Source organism: Cervus elaphus, chromosome 19 (genome assembly GCF_910594005.1).
Source record: "Cervus elaphus chromosome 19, mCerEla1.1, whole genome shotgun sequence".
Taxonomy (NCBI): domain Eukaryota; kingdom Metazoa; phylum Chordata; class Mammalia; order Artiodactyla; family Cervidae; genus Cervus; species Cervus elaphus.
In genome coordinates, this window is record NC_057833.1 from 45,814,504 (window position 1) to 45,830,720 (window position 16,217).

General features: G+C 46.4%; 1 protein-coding gene and 1 long non-coding RNA gene across 10 annotated transcripts in view; one reads left to right on the plus strand and one right to left on the minus strand.

Moving 5' to 3' along the window:
- The window catches only part of TMEM44 (transmembrane protein 44), a 49,359-nt gene that overhangs the window by 6,033 nt on the left and 27,109 nt on the right, over positions 1–16,217 (minus strand). For 5 of the 9 annotated variants that reach the window (XM_043873975.1, XM_043873974.1, XM_043873970.1 and 2 more), the window contains 2 exons: positions 15,303–15,461; positions 2,265–2,297 (listed from right to left, as the gene is read on the minus strand). In XM_043873975.1, coding sequence (XP_043729910.1) covers positions 2,265–2,297; positions 15,303–15,461 — 192 coding nt within the window. The remainder of the gene's footprint in view (positions 1–2,264; positions 2,298–15,302; positions 15,462–16,217) is intronic. The other 4 variants (XM_043873977.1, XM_043873976.1, XM_043873973.1 and 1 more) reach the window with 2 other exon arrangements.
- LOC122675366 lies at positions 102–15,611 on the plus strand. The gene is made up of 3 exons (XR_006335238.1): positions 102–230; positions 7,276–7,278; positions 15,601–15,611. It is a non-coding gene; the product is annotated as an uncharacterized LOC122675366 (long non-coding RNA).

The following is a 16,217-nucleotide window of genomic DNA, read 5'->3' on the forward strand; positions in this document are numbered from 1 at the left end:
CTTCTCTAGTGAGCCTGAAGCATGTTCCCTTTATCCTAAGAATTTCCATCTCTATGCCAGACTTATTCCTAGAAAAGACCAGGAAAACTCAACCTATTCTTTATGGCCCAGGTAAGTTCCTTCTTTTCCAAGAAGCCTACCCTGATACCCACTGAGCTCTTACCCTCTTCTCTGTCCTGCTTGTATCACTAGTTTGCGGCTGATCATGGGAAGTCCTACCCTTTGCCTGAGTGTCTACTTTGTCCTGAGGTAGATAACAGAGCCCCTTATGAGTAGGGCACTAGTCTACCGTTGTCCCCCACCCCCCATATGGTGCTTCTTCTGAACTTGAGGTCAGCCAACTTGTCAAAAACAAACACTTAAAACCTAATCCAGAGTGGTGGTCACTGCCAGTGAATATTTCATCACTCTGACTCAGACAAGTATGGGAAACCGAAATTTGCAGGAGTAGGAGTAAAAAGTTAAAAAAAAATAGGTGAGCACACAAGTACTGATGAAGCTATATGCAAAGTCTTCCTATTGTTCTAATAGGATGGATAAGAGAGAAAGCTCTGTATGGGGGCCAAGAGCAAGGGAATCCTTAGTGATTCCAGCCACAGAGGTATGTGGGGGTCAGGCTCAATTCTCTTCTGTGGGTCTTAATTTCTCCATGTGTGCACTGGGAGTCTGAACCAGGAACTAGATAATATGAGCTCTCATTTCTCTATGACTGGTGATTCTGAGTCACAAGGTTGCATTTGAAGGTATCAAAAGACCCAGGAAACAACAAGCAAAGGCCACATAGGATGTGTCAGCCCAGGCCAGACAATCTATTTGGGCAAGAAAATAGAGCCAGGCATCGATGTGCACTCAAGAAAAATGCTCCTCCAGCTGCTCAAACATGAATCAAACAATCCAGTCCTTAGAAGGTCAGGACAAGGTCCTCAAGGCTCCCTGAGTCACTTGACAGACAACGCCTGCAGCCTGCCAGTTATAAAACACAAATTGTAGCTCTGAACAGAAAGAGTCCACTTTAATTCGTGATTTACTGATAATAACTGAATTGATTCTACTACTTGGTCAGGAGAAACAGCGTCGCATTAAAATGACCACCTCACCTTCCAGTCACCCTGCTGGTGAGGGCCCGAGCTGATCTGTTGGTGTCTGGGGCTGTGTCAGGCCCTGCCGGTTTCTCATCTACCTGTGGTTGCAGACTTGGGGGGATACCTCTAAGCAAATCCTTTCCAGATGTTATCAGAGATGCCAAGTAAAAGAGCTCCCTGGCCCCTCGGCCTCCAAGACCCAGTTGCCTAGCAGCGGAAGCAGGGGCCTGGTCCATTCTCTGAGAATGGACGGTGTGCTCCTGGGTGAATTCTATGTTCAAGTGGAGACCCACGTGCTAGATCTTGTTTTGGACCAGCCTTACCAGGAGGGCCCAGGGTGCTTATCAAAAAGGCTCCCTTGACCCCATATGTAGTTTGGGATCTAAGACTTGGCACTTGAACAAGCTCCTAGGGTGATTCTTAGCCACCCTAATGTATCAGAACCACTGATCCAGCTCCTAAAATGTCTCCTTAAGAGTTATCCTTGCTACTCCTGACCAGTTCAGCTGCCGGGAAACAGAAACTCTGATGAGGTGCACTCTTTAAATTGGAATGAAACCTTCAAAAACATTTTAAATCTCTTCCTTCTGAATTCCCAGAATAATGTGTTTTTAAATGTCTTTTTTAAGTAATAAAAACATCACTGGAATCCAGGCATTCAGAGAATTGAGCAAAAGATAATCTACTCTCTTATCATAAAAACAAAAAACATCCTGGGAGGTGACAGGCACAGGTGGCTGTCATGAATCATGTGCTCATTTGTCACTTGGAGGCGAGGATGGAAGGGAGACAGGAGCCAGCTGCCCAAGGTCTCCAAGTGACAACAGGGGGGGAATGTTGATCTCTGCTCTCGCAGCCACTCCCAGCACCATTACCATTAGGGAGCTGCCGGGCTTCCTCCTGTTCAGAGACTTTTGTTCCAACCACATTTCTTCCTTGGGTCATGCATCTTCTCTGAGTCCCCACTAGATGGTTCAGACAAAGCAGAAAGAACTCTGAACTGAAAGAGCCTGGAAAGAACCTCAACTTTCAGACTCTCCTCTTATTTTCAGATTTTTTTTTTTTCCCCTAGAGGAATTTGGCATGGGCCCAGCCATCTAAGAGGGGCTCACAAAAACAGGAACTGAAATCAAGCCACAGGAAGTCCCTTCTGGAATAAAGAGAGAGCACAATTGTCCATACCTGCTCCGAGATTAGGGCTTCCCAATACTTCTGCTGCAGAATAAAAAGAGATAAAGAAAAAAAGTGTTGAATAGAGTTTGCCACCATCCCTGAGCAGAGCAGAGATCAGCGCCAGCCTGTCAGCTCCGTGAGCCAGGAGCCTGGCCCTCCACTGGGCTGGAGGCAAAGGAGCAGCTGACTTCAGCAAGCAAGAAGGCAGCAGCTACTAGCGGCTCCAATTTAGTTAAATGGTCACTAGGATAACTGTGATAATTATGAAGGGCTTGAAAAAGATTATCATCTATACAGATTTTTTAATTACTATTATTAGGACTTATTATTATTAGACATAACAATGAAAATTCCATTTATTAACCACATGGCTGAGATGAGTCAACTCGAAACCATAAAACTAAGAAAGAAAGATGCAAATAAAATCTTCACCTTGAAACTACGGGGTATTTGCTACCACCCAAGATTCATTTTTAATCAGCCTTTACTGTACAGTTGGTTCCACCCCCAAGCCTCAAATATATCTGCTTCAGGTTCTTAAAGGGTAACATTGTCATCTGCTCTCATTCCTCCGGCACCTCCTGCAGTGCCCGGGACATGTGGGGTGTGTGTGTGTAGCTGTGTTATCTGAATTAAGTTTATAAAAACTTTATTGAACCCCTCTATTTGTCTGCTGATAACTGCTAGCCCACGGGACATGTGGGTGTGTGTGTGTGTGTGTGTGTGTGTGTGTGTGTGTGTAGCTGTGTTATCTGAATTAAGTTTATAAAAACTTTATTGAACCCCTCTATTTGTCTGCTGATAACTGCTAGCCCACGGGACATGTGGGGTGTGTGTGTGTGTGTGTGTGTGTGTGTAGCTGTGTTATCTGAATTAAGTTTATAAAAACTTTATTGAACCCCTCTATTTGTCTGCTGATAACTGCTAGCCCACGGGACATGTGTGGGGTGTGTGTGTGTGTGTGTGTGTGTGTGTGTGTGTGTGTGTGTAGCTGTGTTATCTGAATTAAGTTTATAAAAACTTTATTGAACCCCTCTATTTGTCTGCTGATAACTGCTAGCCCACGGGACATGTGGGGTGTGTGTGTGTGTGTGTGTGTGTGTGTGTGTAGCTGTGTTATCTGAATTAAGTTTATAAAAACTTTATTGAACCCCTCTATTTGTCTGCTGATAACTGCTAGCCCAGAGATGGGGCTCTGCCATATGTGTGTGTTGGGGGGGGCCCGGGACATGTGGGGTGTGTGTGTGTGTGTGTGTGTGTGTGTGTGTGTGTGTGTGTGTAGCTGTGTTATCTGAATTAAGTTTATAAAAACTTTATTGAACCCCTCTATTTGTCTGCTGATAACTGCTAGCCCAGAGATGGGGCTCTGCCATATGTGTGGGACATGTGGGATGTGTGTGTGTGTGTGTGTGTGTGTGTGTGTGCCATATGTATGGGACATGTGGGGTGTGTGTGTGTGTGTGTGTGTGTGTGTGTGTGTGTGTAGCTGTGTTATCTGAATTAAGTTTATAAAAACTTTATTGAACCCCTCTATTTGTCTGCTGATAACTGCTAGCCCAGAGATGGGGCTCTGCCATATGTGTGTGTTGTGGGGGGCGGGGAGGCGGGGTGGAGTTCCACTCTGGGCCAGGGCTGGAGGAAGGGGTGGAGCAGGCAGAGAGGTGTCCCAGGCTGTGCTGGCAGAGCTCTGCCCCAGGCTCACACCCAGGGCACCTGGAAGGCCTGGGGCAAAGGGCAGAGACCCCACCTTGACTCTGAGGAGGGCAGAGAAGGGGCACCAAGGCTGGGTTCTTGGTCAGTGCCCCCACACAGGCTCCCTACCCCTCACTGGGCAGGATGTGGTGGCCCCAGCAGGAGAGAGGGCAGCATAGGGGGGTGGGCGAGGCAGAAATGAAGCCTGACAGTCTTCTCCCCAGTTCCTCCCTCTTCCCCTGCCTTCCCTCCCCACACCGCCCCCCCCCGCCGAAGTCCTTCCCTCTTTTTGCAGGAGGACAGAATGTACTTCAAAAACTTGAGTCACCACTGACTTCAGCTGTACCACACCTTTTTCTTTTGAACAACTTTTAAATTATAAGGTTTTCAATCATACACAAAAGTAAAACAATAACACCCATGGACACATCCTCCTTCATTTGTTCTAGCTCCCCCAAGTTTTCATTTGCTGAAGTATTTTAAAGTAAATAATGTCATCTGTAAATACTTCAGTATGTATCTTATAGATCAGGACTTTTAAAAAAATCCTAAGCACAATTGCCATTATTATACCTAACAAAATTGTTATAATTCCACAGCATTCTTTTTTAATGACATCCTGCTGGAGGGAACATAAACTGAAAAACAAAAGATTAATTGGAGAAGATACAAAATTACTAAAAATGATGGTTCCCCACACACAGCAAAAGATGGAAATGTTGATGACAACATAGGGATTGAAAAAGTTACATAACTTCTGCAAACGTAATGGAAATAAAACAAGAGGTGAAAGAAAGAATGGTAACCTTCATCTTTCTTTAGAAAATACAGATGTTCATGTAAAATATAATTGGTGATGTGTGATTACCACAGTGAGTTTTGTTGTTTGTTTTAAAAAAATTACTAAATTCAGTGTGATATACTGGATTATATTCTGGAACAGAATAAGAATTTTAATGGAGAAGCTGGTGTAATTCAACTAAAGTCTGTACTTTAGTTAACAGTAATGTACTACCAGAATAATGTTAATTTCTCAGTTCTGACACATGCAGCATGGTGGTGCAATGTGTTGATCTTAGGGGGAATGGAGTGAAGGTAAACAAGAACTCTCTGCACTACCTTTGTAACTTTTCTGTAAATCTAAAATTATTCCCAAATAAAAAATGTATTTAAAGACAAGCAAACAAATAAAGAAGCTGGAGTCCTCCAACTAGGGTTGAAATGAAACCTTGAAACCTCCCTTCCAAAATCTTCAGCAACCTAAAATTTCAGAAGAGTGCCCTCTAGTGGAAGTAGTAGCCAGGACTTCTTTTTCAAGTACCTTTCTAAACCAATGAGAATGTCCCTAAGGAGTACAATTAATCCAAATCTTTGTAACTGAGGTCTTTCTCCACCCCTTACGAAAAAAAGTGAAAATAACTAATATTTTTGTAGTCTTTTCCCTGTTTCAGGAGCAAAATTTGTTCGTTTTTGTATAGAAACTTTTCAGGAAACCAAACTGAAGACTGCTCATAATTCTATCCCTGAAAGAGAGCCCTTATGATTTAACTCTCTGAAACACACACACACAAATTAAATTATGCAAATTGCTTTTCTCTCTTAACACAGAATAAGCATTTCTATATACCCTTAAATTGTCTTTAGGACCACAATTCCATCACTTTCATGAACCACAGCACACAGTATTTCAATTAGGTCATTGCTAAAAGTATACATTTTTGTGTTCTGAAATCTGCCCCCAGGTCATCTGCTAACTTCTTTGTTCCTGAAGACTCTGAGGTGTATCTCAGCCACTGAGGAGAGAGTCACTTTCCAGACTGGCAGCTGAATGAGCCCCCAGAGACCATCTGTCCAACTCCCTCCTTATATTTAAGGAGAAGAGACTTCCCCAAGCCTGGGGTGGTGAAATGTTGCTGGACTCAGGACCTGTTATAAAGGGTTTTTTTTGTTTTTTTCTGATCATAAAGTTTTGAGACTGGCCAGATACACACCAGCTACAGTTCGGTCTTAGACTTCATTAAGTAGATTTCCTTATTTATTTTCCTCACACCTCTCAGGCTTTTAAACCTTCCACTGTACACTTCAATATTTCATCCTTCCTATTTCTTTAGTTAATTAAGCAGTTCTGTAGCACTTAACTTGGGATCAAACATGGCTTCACCTCATACATTCTTTCCACCTCTCTACCAGCTCTCTACCTCTCTACCTTATGATTATACAGTGGAAGTGACAAATAGATTCAAGGGATTAGATCTGATAAACAGAATGCCTGAAGAACTATGGTCAGAGGTTCATGACACTGTACAGAGATCAAGACCATCCCCAGAAAAAGAAATGCAAAAAAGCAAAATGGCTGTCTGAGGAGGCCTTACAAATAGCTGAGAAAAGTAGAGAAACTAAAGATAAAGGAGAAAAGGAAAGATATACCCATTTGAATGCAGAGTTCCAAAGAACAGCAAGGAGAGATAAGAAAGCCTTCCTCAGTGATCAATGCAAAGAAATACAGGAAACAATAGAATAGGAAAAACTAGAGATCTCTTCAAGAAAATTAGCAATACCAAGGGAACATTTCATGCAAAGATGGGCACAAAAAAGGACAGATGGACCTAACAGAAGCAGAAGATATTAAGAAGAGGTGGCAAGAATACACAGAACTATACAAAAAAAAACCTTCGTGACTCACATAACCACAATGGTGTGACCACTTACCTAGAGCCAGACATCCTGGAATGCAACACCAAGTGGGCCTTAGGAAGCATCACTATGAACAAAGCTGGTGGAGGTGATGGAATTCCAGTTGAGCTATCTCAAATCCTAAAAGATGATGCTGTGAAAGTGCTGCACTCAGCATGCCAGCAAATGTGGAAAACTCAGCAGTGGCCACAGGACTGGAAAAGATCTGTTTTCATTTCAATCCCAAAGAAAGGCAACACCAAAGAACACTCAAACTACCACACAATTGCACTCATCTCACACACTAGCAAAGTAATGCTCAGAATTCTCCAAGCCGGGCTTCAACAGTACATGAACTGTGAACTTCCAGATGTTCAAGCTGGATTTAGAAAAGGCAGAGGAACCAGAGATCAAATTGACAACATCTGTTGGATCATCGAAAAAGCAAGAGAGTTCCAGAAAAACATCTACTTCTGTTTTCTTGACTATGCCAAAGCCTTTGACTGTGTGGATCACAACAAACTGTGAAAAATTCTTCAAGAGATGGGAATACCAGACCACCTGACCTGCCTCCTGAGAAATCTGTATGCAGGTCAGGAAGCAACATTTAGAACTGGTCATGGAACAACAGATGGGTTCCAAATTGGGGAAGAAGTACGTCAAGACTGTGTATTGTCACCCTGCTTATTTAGCTTATATTCAAAGTACATCATGAGAAATGCCAGGGTGGATGAAACACAAGCTGGAATTAAGATTGCCGAGAGAAACATCAATAACTTCAGATATGCAGATGACGCCACCCTTATGGCAGAAAGAAAATAAGAACTAAAGAATCTCTTGATGAAAGTGAAAGAGGAGAGTGAAAAAGCTGGCTTAAAACTCAACATTCAGAAAACTAAGATCATGGCATCTGGTCCCATCACTTCATGGCAAATAGATGGGGAAACAATGGAAACAGTGACAGACTTTCTTTTCTTGGGCTCCAAAATCACTGCAGATGATGAATGCAACCATGAAATTAAATGACATTTGCTCCTTGGAAGAAAAGTTATGACCAACCTAGACAGCATGTTAAAAAGCAGAGATATTACTTTGCCAACAAAGGTCCATCTAGTCAAAGCTATGGTTTTTCCAGTGGTCATGTATGGATGTGAGAGTTGGACTGTAAAGAAAGCTGAGCACCGAAAAATTGATGCTTTTGAACTGTGGTGTTGGAAAAGACTCTTGAAAGTCTCTTGGACAGCAAGGAGATCCAACCAGTCCATCCTAAAGGAAATCAGTCTTGAATATTCATTGGAAGGACTGATGCTGAAGCTGAAACTCCAATACTTTGGCCATCTGATGCAAAGAACTGACTCACTGGAAAAGACCCTGATGCCAGGAAAGATTGAAGGTGGGAGGAGAAGGGGACAGCAGAGGATGGGATGGTTGGACAGTATCACTGACTTGATGGTCATGAGTTTGAGCAAGCTCCGGGAGTTGGTGATGGACAGGGAAGCCTGGCGCTGCAGTCCATGGAGTTGGAAAGAGTCGGACACGACTGAGCGACTGAACTGACCAGCTCAAACTTCCTACTCAGCTCTTCCTTCCTGGTCTGTAGCGAGTAAAATGGGATGTGAGATAGCAAAATGGGTCACAAGCCATGGAGTGCTATGTGCAAGGCCCCTGGTGACCTGGATCAGTGAGAGAGAAGTTCTGACCCATGGTGGGCCGGTTTCCTTGATAAAGATGACAGTTTCACTGCAGGGACATGCCAAGGTTGGCATGAAGGGTCGAGATGGGGAAGCCATGTGTATCACAATGGTGGGCAGCAGGGGTTGGGAAGAAGGCCCTTTTCGCTCCGGTCACAGGGATTCCTAGAGTTTGGTTCAGCCAAACTCTAGGACCAGCAGGCAACCTTGGTCCTGGCAACCTTGGTTCCTATTCCTGATTCTTTAAAAATCTTTTTTACCCTTTAAAATATGAGATATAGCTGACATATGACACTGTATATTTGTGGGTTTTTTTGGAAGAAATTTTACCATTCATGTGCTACTCAGAACCAAAGAACTGATTCAGTGTGACTAACCTCCGCCTGCCTCCCCCAGCTGTACACCTTCACACGTAGAGTCACTTGCTAAGTGGGACCTGAAAAGATGACCTGGTCCACAGCTGAGCGTCTGTGGGAACAGTGCTTTGTCAGAGCCTCACCGGCTCCCCGAGCTCATCATCTTCACTTACAGAGCAAGTGAGAAAAAGGAACGGCACTGCCTGGCTCAGGGGCTCCAGGGCCAGCGTGGGGGTCCAGCCCACCTGCAGCCTTCTGTCCACTGCACTGCATCTAGATCCGTCGACAGGTTTGCAGAGCCCCAGCAGCACCCCCATTTGATCCTCACAATCTCTGTAATGTAGGCAGGGCAGGCCTCCTGATTCCCGTTTACAAAGGGAGAAACTCAAACCCAAGGAGTCCAGTGCAGAAGCATGGCCACCAGGCAGGTGAGAGCCTAACCAGCCCCACCCCTGCTCAGCGCCCTCTCTTCTGCTCAGCCCTGCTGCCCTCCGGGCCCAGTGGAGAGTCTTTCCTCACCCCCGGGGGAACTGGCTGACTCTCCACACATTTCCAAACATACCATCTCTCCTGGCTATAGGGCACATAGGAGCACAGATCTGGGCAGGGCAGATACCACACCCTGAACTTGATTTCTAGCCTTTGGGGCCTATTGGCATGTTCTGGCCTCTTTCTTCATACTTACATGTATTTTCTTTTAAAACTGGGACTTTTAGAGTCAGTGTGTATGGGCGTGTTAGTCACTCAGTCGTATTTCACTCTTTGCTCCTCTGTCCATGGGATTCTCCAGGCAAGAATACTGGAGTGGGTTGTCATGCCCTCCTCCAGGGGATCTTCCCAACCCAGGGATCGAACCAAGGTCTCCCACATAGCAGCCAGATTCTTTAATGTCTGAGCCACCAGGGATGATGTGTATGTTCTTTTTATTAACTAATTGTTTTTTCCTTAAAAAAATGATGTGGCTTTAAGAACAACAAACGTCAGAGGCCTCTGTCCTGACCTGTGGGTGCTGGAAGCTGGGTCTGGAACAAGCAGTGCTTGTTGTCAAGGTTGTCAAGAGCCTCAGGCACAGAATTAGCAGGACACGGGGGCTGGGACTGGAGCCTCTTCAGCCAGCCATCTGATATCTGGTGTTTGGCTCTGTACACACACACACACACACACACTGTGCTGGCTCCAGCCAGTCCTTCTCGACATGCAGACTTTCCTTCATTGACAGAAACGGGCCCCCTGCAGAATTCCTACAAAGCTTCTTACAGCAGGTCGACAGCATCGCTCGGAAGCACAGAAGGAAAAAAAATGACTAAGTGCTCCTTCCTCACCAAGAGGCACTCAGTCTTTTCTTGCATCCCAGAGGCTAGCAGGGGAAAGCCTGTAAAGGCACGGGAGTAGCCTCAACGCGAGGGTGAGCCTGCACTCATGAAGCAGGGGCTGGCCACTGTCCTGGCGAGTGAGGAGGCTGGCTGGAAAGTCCTGCTCCCTGTGGGCCCGGCCCCCCACCCCGAGACTGCGGCTGCTGACCCCTCCTCCACAGGTGCCCAGGATGCCCTCGGACGGCTGTGCTAGGAGGGGGCTGCCTCGTGTGTAATGGCTGAGGGAGTGAGTGGGCACAGTCCCCGTGGAGCGTGTCCTCTCTGGTGGAGACATGCAGAAATCCGTGCAGCCCACACAAATGACCTCTCTACTGAGTCACGGGTCACACTCAGGTTCTGTCGCCGTTCATCTGGTGCCCTGACCAGCCCAGCTGGTGCACACTTCGAGGATCAGTGAAAATAACCCAATTCTCCCTCCAGGCAAGTTTCCACATCTTATCTGTCTGGTCCGTCCCTTCTCTTGTGTGTTCTGCATCACTGGAATTCCTTGTAAATCCCAATGTTTTATCCTGTCTGTTAGACAGGGCCTTGCCTGAGAACAAAGGCAGAGCACAAGAGAGTCCTATGGAGAGTTTTTAATCTGTAAAATGGGAACAACCGATAATAGACTCGGTCCTGCCTACCGCCCTGGGGAGTTCCTGCTGAGGCAGTGGGGTGTAGTGGGTATGGGTAACAACAGGGTTTCTGAGCCAGGACTTCTGAGCCAGGTTCAGATCCCCAGGTCTGCCAATTATAACTATGACGATGGTGATGATGTTTTCTTGGGCATGTTACTTAAACTCACTTAATCCCAGTTTTCTCTTCTGGGAAACAAATATGTAAAGGTCCTTGCCTCGGGCTATTAGAAGGATTATACCAAACAGTGTTTGTAAAGTATAGAACATATCATGTGTGGCTCATGACACAACCTCAGTCACTGTGAGCAATGGTCTTAAAATGCTTAGTGAGCTGAGTGATGTGGATACAGTGTATGCTGTATTGAGGGGCCATTCTTCTCTCCACCTCCCCCAGCATGGCAGGAAGTAAGTCTTCAAATCCCTCAGTATGTGCCCCAAAGCCACAAAGCCACCCTCTGAGAGTTAAGTCACAAAACTATAAAGGTCAAAGACCACACAGGAGGTAAACACATCACCTTAGCGACACAGAGTGGCTCCAGGGCCTCACAGTGGGAGTGCACAAACGTTCCCTTCTGTACCCGACGGTCAGGCAGAAGCCCAGCTGGTTGGCAACAGACACAGACAATGAGAGGAGGTCAAGGGCACGGATGCCTACTGTGGCCAGAGAGTGGGGACAGATGCCCCGGGTGCTGCAGCCCAGTGTTACAAAACATTTGAACTGTGCAACGCTGGGAGCAAGAGAGGCTGCAAACCAGAGGAAGTGGCGACCTGGGGCCCAGCATCTGACCACAGGCCTCAGTTCCTTTGGTGTGTGGTCTGGAGGAGCAAGGTCATGATCAGGCTGTGGACAATCTACCAAGGGCCTCCCAGCTGGTGAGGTGGGTCAGGCCGGCTCCCCTGTCCTCACAAGGTTTTCTTTCAAATCCCGCCCCCCTCAGAATATGTTTGCTGAATGAGTGCGTGACGGAACAGGTGGGTGAATGCGGCATCCCACTCATCAAGTAAAATATGCTCTTGCTCCCCTTCAACCATCAAGGATCCAGAATCTTTAAGAAATACTGCTCTGGGGGAAAAAAAAAAAAGAAATACTGCTCTGAAAAGCCAGGGAGACCACCCTGTCCCACCACCCTAAGCTGCTGCTGGTTGATTGACAGGCTTGCAGCTTAATTTTCATCATTACACCTTCCAAATTTGGAAAACTCAGCAGTGGCCACGGGACTGGAAAAGATCTGTTTTCATTCCAATCCCAAAGAAAGGCAACACCAAAGAATACTCAAACTACCACACAATTGCACTCATCTCACACACTAGCAAAGTAATGCTCAGAATTCTCCAAGCCAGGCTTCAACAGTACATGAACTGTGAACTTCCAGATGTTCAAGCTGGATTTAGAAAAGGCAGAGGAACCAGAGATCAAATTGACAACATCTGTTGGATCATCAAAAAAGCAAGAGAGTTCCAGAAAAACATCTACTTCTGTCTTCTTGACTATGCCAAAGCCTTTGACTGTGTGGATCACAACAAACTGGAAAATTCTTCAAGAGATGGGAATACCAGACCACCTGACCTGTCTCCTGAGAAATCTGTATGCAGGTCAGGAAGCAACAGTTAGAACTGGACATGGAACAACAGACTGGTTCCAAATTGGGAAAGAGGTACGTCAAGACTGTGTATTGTCACCCTGCTTATTTAACTTATATGTAGAGTACATCATGAGAAATGCTGGATGTACTGGATGAAGCACAAGCTGGAATCAAGATTTCTGGGAGAAATATCAATAACCTCAGATATGCAGATGACACCACCCCTATGGCAGAAAGAGAATAAGAACTAAAGAATCTCTTGATGAAAGTGAAAGAGGAGAGTGAAAAAGTTGGCTTAAAAGTCAACATTCAGAAAACTAAGATTATGGCATCTGGTCCCATCACTTCATGGCAAATAGATGGGGAAACAGTGGAAACCATGAGAGACTTTCTTTTCTTGGGCTCCAAAATCACTGCAGATGGTGACTGCAGCCATGAAATTAAAAGACACTTGCTCCTTGGAAGAAAAGTTATGACCAACCTAGACAGCATATTAAAAAGCAGAAACATTACTTTGTCAGCAAAGGTCTGTCTAGTCAAGGCTATGGTTTTTCCAGTAGTCATGTATGGATGTGAGAGTTGGGCTGTAAAGAAAGCTGAGCACTGAAGAACTGATGCTTTTGAACTGTGGTGTTGGAGAAGACTCTTGAGAGTCCCTTGCACTGCAAGCAGTTCTAACCAGTCCATCCTAAAGGAAATCAGTCCTGGGTATTCATTGGAAGGACTGATGTTGAAGCTGAAACTCCAATACTATGGCCACCTGATGTGAAGAACTGACTCACTGGAAAAGACCCTGATGCCAGGAAAGATTGAAGGTGGGAGGAGAAGGGGACGACTGAGGATGAGATGGTTGGATGGCATCACCGACTCGATGGACATGAGTTTGAGTAAATTCCAGGAGTTGGTGAAGGAGAGGGAAGCCTGGAGTGCTGCAGTCCATGGGGTCACAAAGAGTCGGACACGACTGAGTGCCTGAACTGAACATCTTCCAAAATTTCTACAATAAACACATCTTACTTTTAAGAAGAGAACATACACATCACCAGAAGACCCGAAGAGTCACATATCTGACAAGCTACACTGTCCCCTGCTCACATATTCAACAGTCTGTACCGGGAGATTTACAATCCCAGTTGACCTGCAGTGTCTACGTCTAGTGAGCTTCTCAGTTATTCAGGACTCAGGGCTTTGCCATGTGTCGTGTACGTGTGTTTCAGGTAATGAAACAGGAGGACTGTGCTGGGGGGAGGCAGGGGTTCTGGGCGGCGGGCAGCTGAGCTTCTAAAAATATATTCCTTATTTAACAAGGGCAAACGTACTCATTTCCACTTGCCTTACTTGTGAGTGTGATCCCATCCCCTTGGAATTTACATAGTTAAGCAAATAAATGTCTAAAAAGAGAGAGAATAGAGGAGAGGAAGGAAAAGGGCTGCAAAACACAGAAATGGCCCAAAACAGTCATAGAGACAAATTTCCAAATTTTTCAAGGTCACGGTCCAATCCTGACCTCAGTTAGGATTTCCAGAGTGAGAGTGAGTGTAGCTTCCCACCCTCCCCCTCCCGCCTCCCCCTCCCCATCTCACCAACCCCACTGTCCCTTGCCCTCACTGAACACACTCTGCGCTCAGGCTCCCTCTCTCCCTGGAGCCTTGGACTCAGCTTGGACTGCTGGCTCCCGGCCGCCAAGCCATACACCTTGGGTGTCTGCCCATTCTGAGACCAAACCCAAGAAACAAACAGCATCAAATGCAGGACTTCGGCATACACAGACCCTGAATGGTCCCTGGTCTGAAATAGAATCTCTCCCTCAAAACCCAGCTCTCAGGGACCAGCTGTCTTTGTTCCAGGACTGAGAGATAAAGATGAGGGCAGCCCAGGCCTCCAGACCTAAAAGCTTGTGCACAACAGCCTGGCAGGGGAGGCAGGCCCCGGCAGCCCTCCAGGCCACACAACAGAAGGGGTGTAAGAGATGTATGGGCTGTGGGCACCCAAGAGAGGGAGGCTTTAATCCCTGGGGTGTGTGTGGGGTGGGGGAGTAGGTGGTATCTGGGTATGATTCTGACATGTGGAAACTGGGCCAGAGAAAACCCAGGAAGAAAGGCCCAGAACCCTGGGGACGAGGGAGCAGTCCCTGGCCAAGCAGGGCATGTAGGTGAGGGCGAGGAAGGGGCACAAGGCCAGGGCAGGTGTGCATGTGGCCTGCACACCACGGGATCTGGACTCTACCCCTGAAAATCACATGCTTTAAGTCTTTCCGATTTCAAGGTTCACTATGAGTCCAACAAGTATGGGGGACTGACTCGGGACCTGTGGCTCATTACTTTGCCAAATAAAGCCACTAGGACCAAAACCAAAACCTCAGCACCAACTAACCACTTCCTATTATCATCAAGTCATAAAAAGGTATTTAAACATCAAAAGAGTGGGAGAACCCAACCAACCCAGAATGAAGGTGTCCCCCGCTGACACCACCTGTCCATGATGCTGTCCTTGTTCTCACTGGCCGCAGACAAAGGGAAACTTCCTTCTGACCAGGGCTGGGAGCCACAGCTTGTGGGGCTGAGAGGGACAGGACCACAGACCTAAGAGTTATACCCATTTCTGTATCACAGAATGTGATGTGTCTTGTTCGCAGATCCAAAAATTCACAATGAGACAAAGCTTATGAAAGTGCCAGGTAGGATGCCCACCAAGGGCCTCTGTGTATCACCCCGGTGGCATCACAGGGATCAGCTGGTGCTCCTTGGAGGGGAAGAAAGGCTTCCCTGGTCAAATGGGTTTGGGAACCACGGAGACTCTTTAAAAAGTTTGTCTTTCAGCATTTATTTATCTAAGACGTGACTGTTTCCAGTGACTCAGTGGGCAGTGCTTCCCTGACTCATCTGACCACAGAAAGCTCTGCCCAGTGTGGATTGTGTAGGAAAGTCCTTGGAAGATGCTTATGCACTATTCAGCAGGCACGAGGTCAGCGTGGAGGAGTAGAGAGATGCAGGTACCATGGAGGCACGGGCAAGCCCGGGTGAAGGAGGACGCGTGCACCCACCAGCAGACCCAGCACGTACCTCGAGGTCGGAGTTGATGGAAGAGACCTGGGAGGAGCTGCTGGAGGACACACGGGCCTGGATGACCTGAACTGGAGGGTAGGAGGGGGGCTCCTGCAGGGACGCGGCTCCCGTGTTTGTCTGTCCGTTGCCAGGCAGCCTGCTGGCACTGCAGCTCACCTGCAAGGTGTGTGGGGAAGGGCAGGCAGAGACTTGGTTTACATCTTTGTTTTTTGCACTGTCAGGGCATTCATGTCCTTCAGCGTTCAAAAGATAGGAAAGGATGTAGCATGCAGCGGTCTCCACCCTCCTCCCGAAGCCACCGAGCTCCCTGCAGAGGCAGCCAGCACTCGTTTGTGTCCTTCCAAACTTTCTGTGCACACACGAGCAAATGCATGGACATATTCCCCCCATTCCACTAACAGTAGTGCACTCCATAGTCCTTATGTATCTTCCTTTCTTTTCCACTTAACAACATGCCTGAGAAACAGTACTACCGCAGTCTGTTTTTGTAGCATTGTATCCTGGTTCACAATCTGCTTAACCAGCCCCCTGCTGATGGACATTTTAGGGTATTCCCAAACTCTTGCTTTTATAGTCATTACTGAGTGTGGCAAATTATATTTTACATTCAAAATTTCAGGATGTACAGGATAAATTCTTAGAAGTGGAATTGCTTAGTCAGAGGGTATGCACACTTGTCATTTGGATAGCTCTAGGCAAAAGTAGGGCTTCCCTTGTGGCTCAATGGTAAAGAATCCACCTGCAGTGTGTGAGACCTGGGTTCGATCCATGGGTTGGGAAGATCCCCTGGAGAAGGGAAAGGCTACCACTCCAGTATTCTGGCATGGAGAATTCCATGGATTGTATAGTCGATGGGGTTGCAAAGAGTCAGAAATGACTGAGCGACTTTCACTCTTACTTTCACTTGGCAAA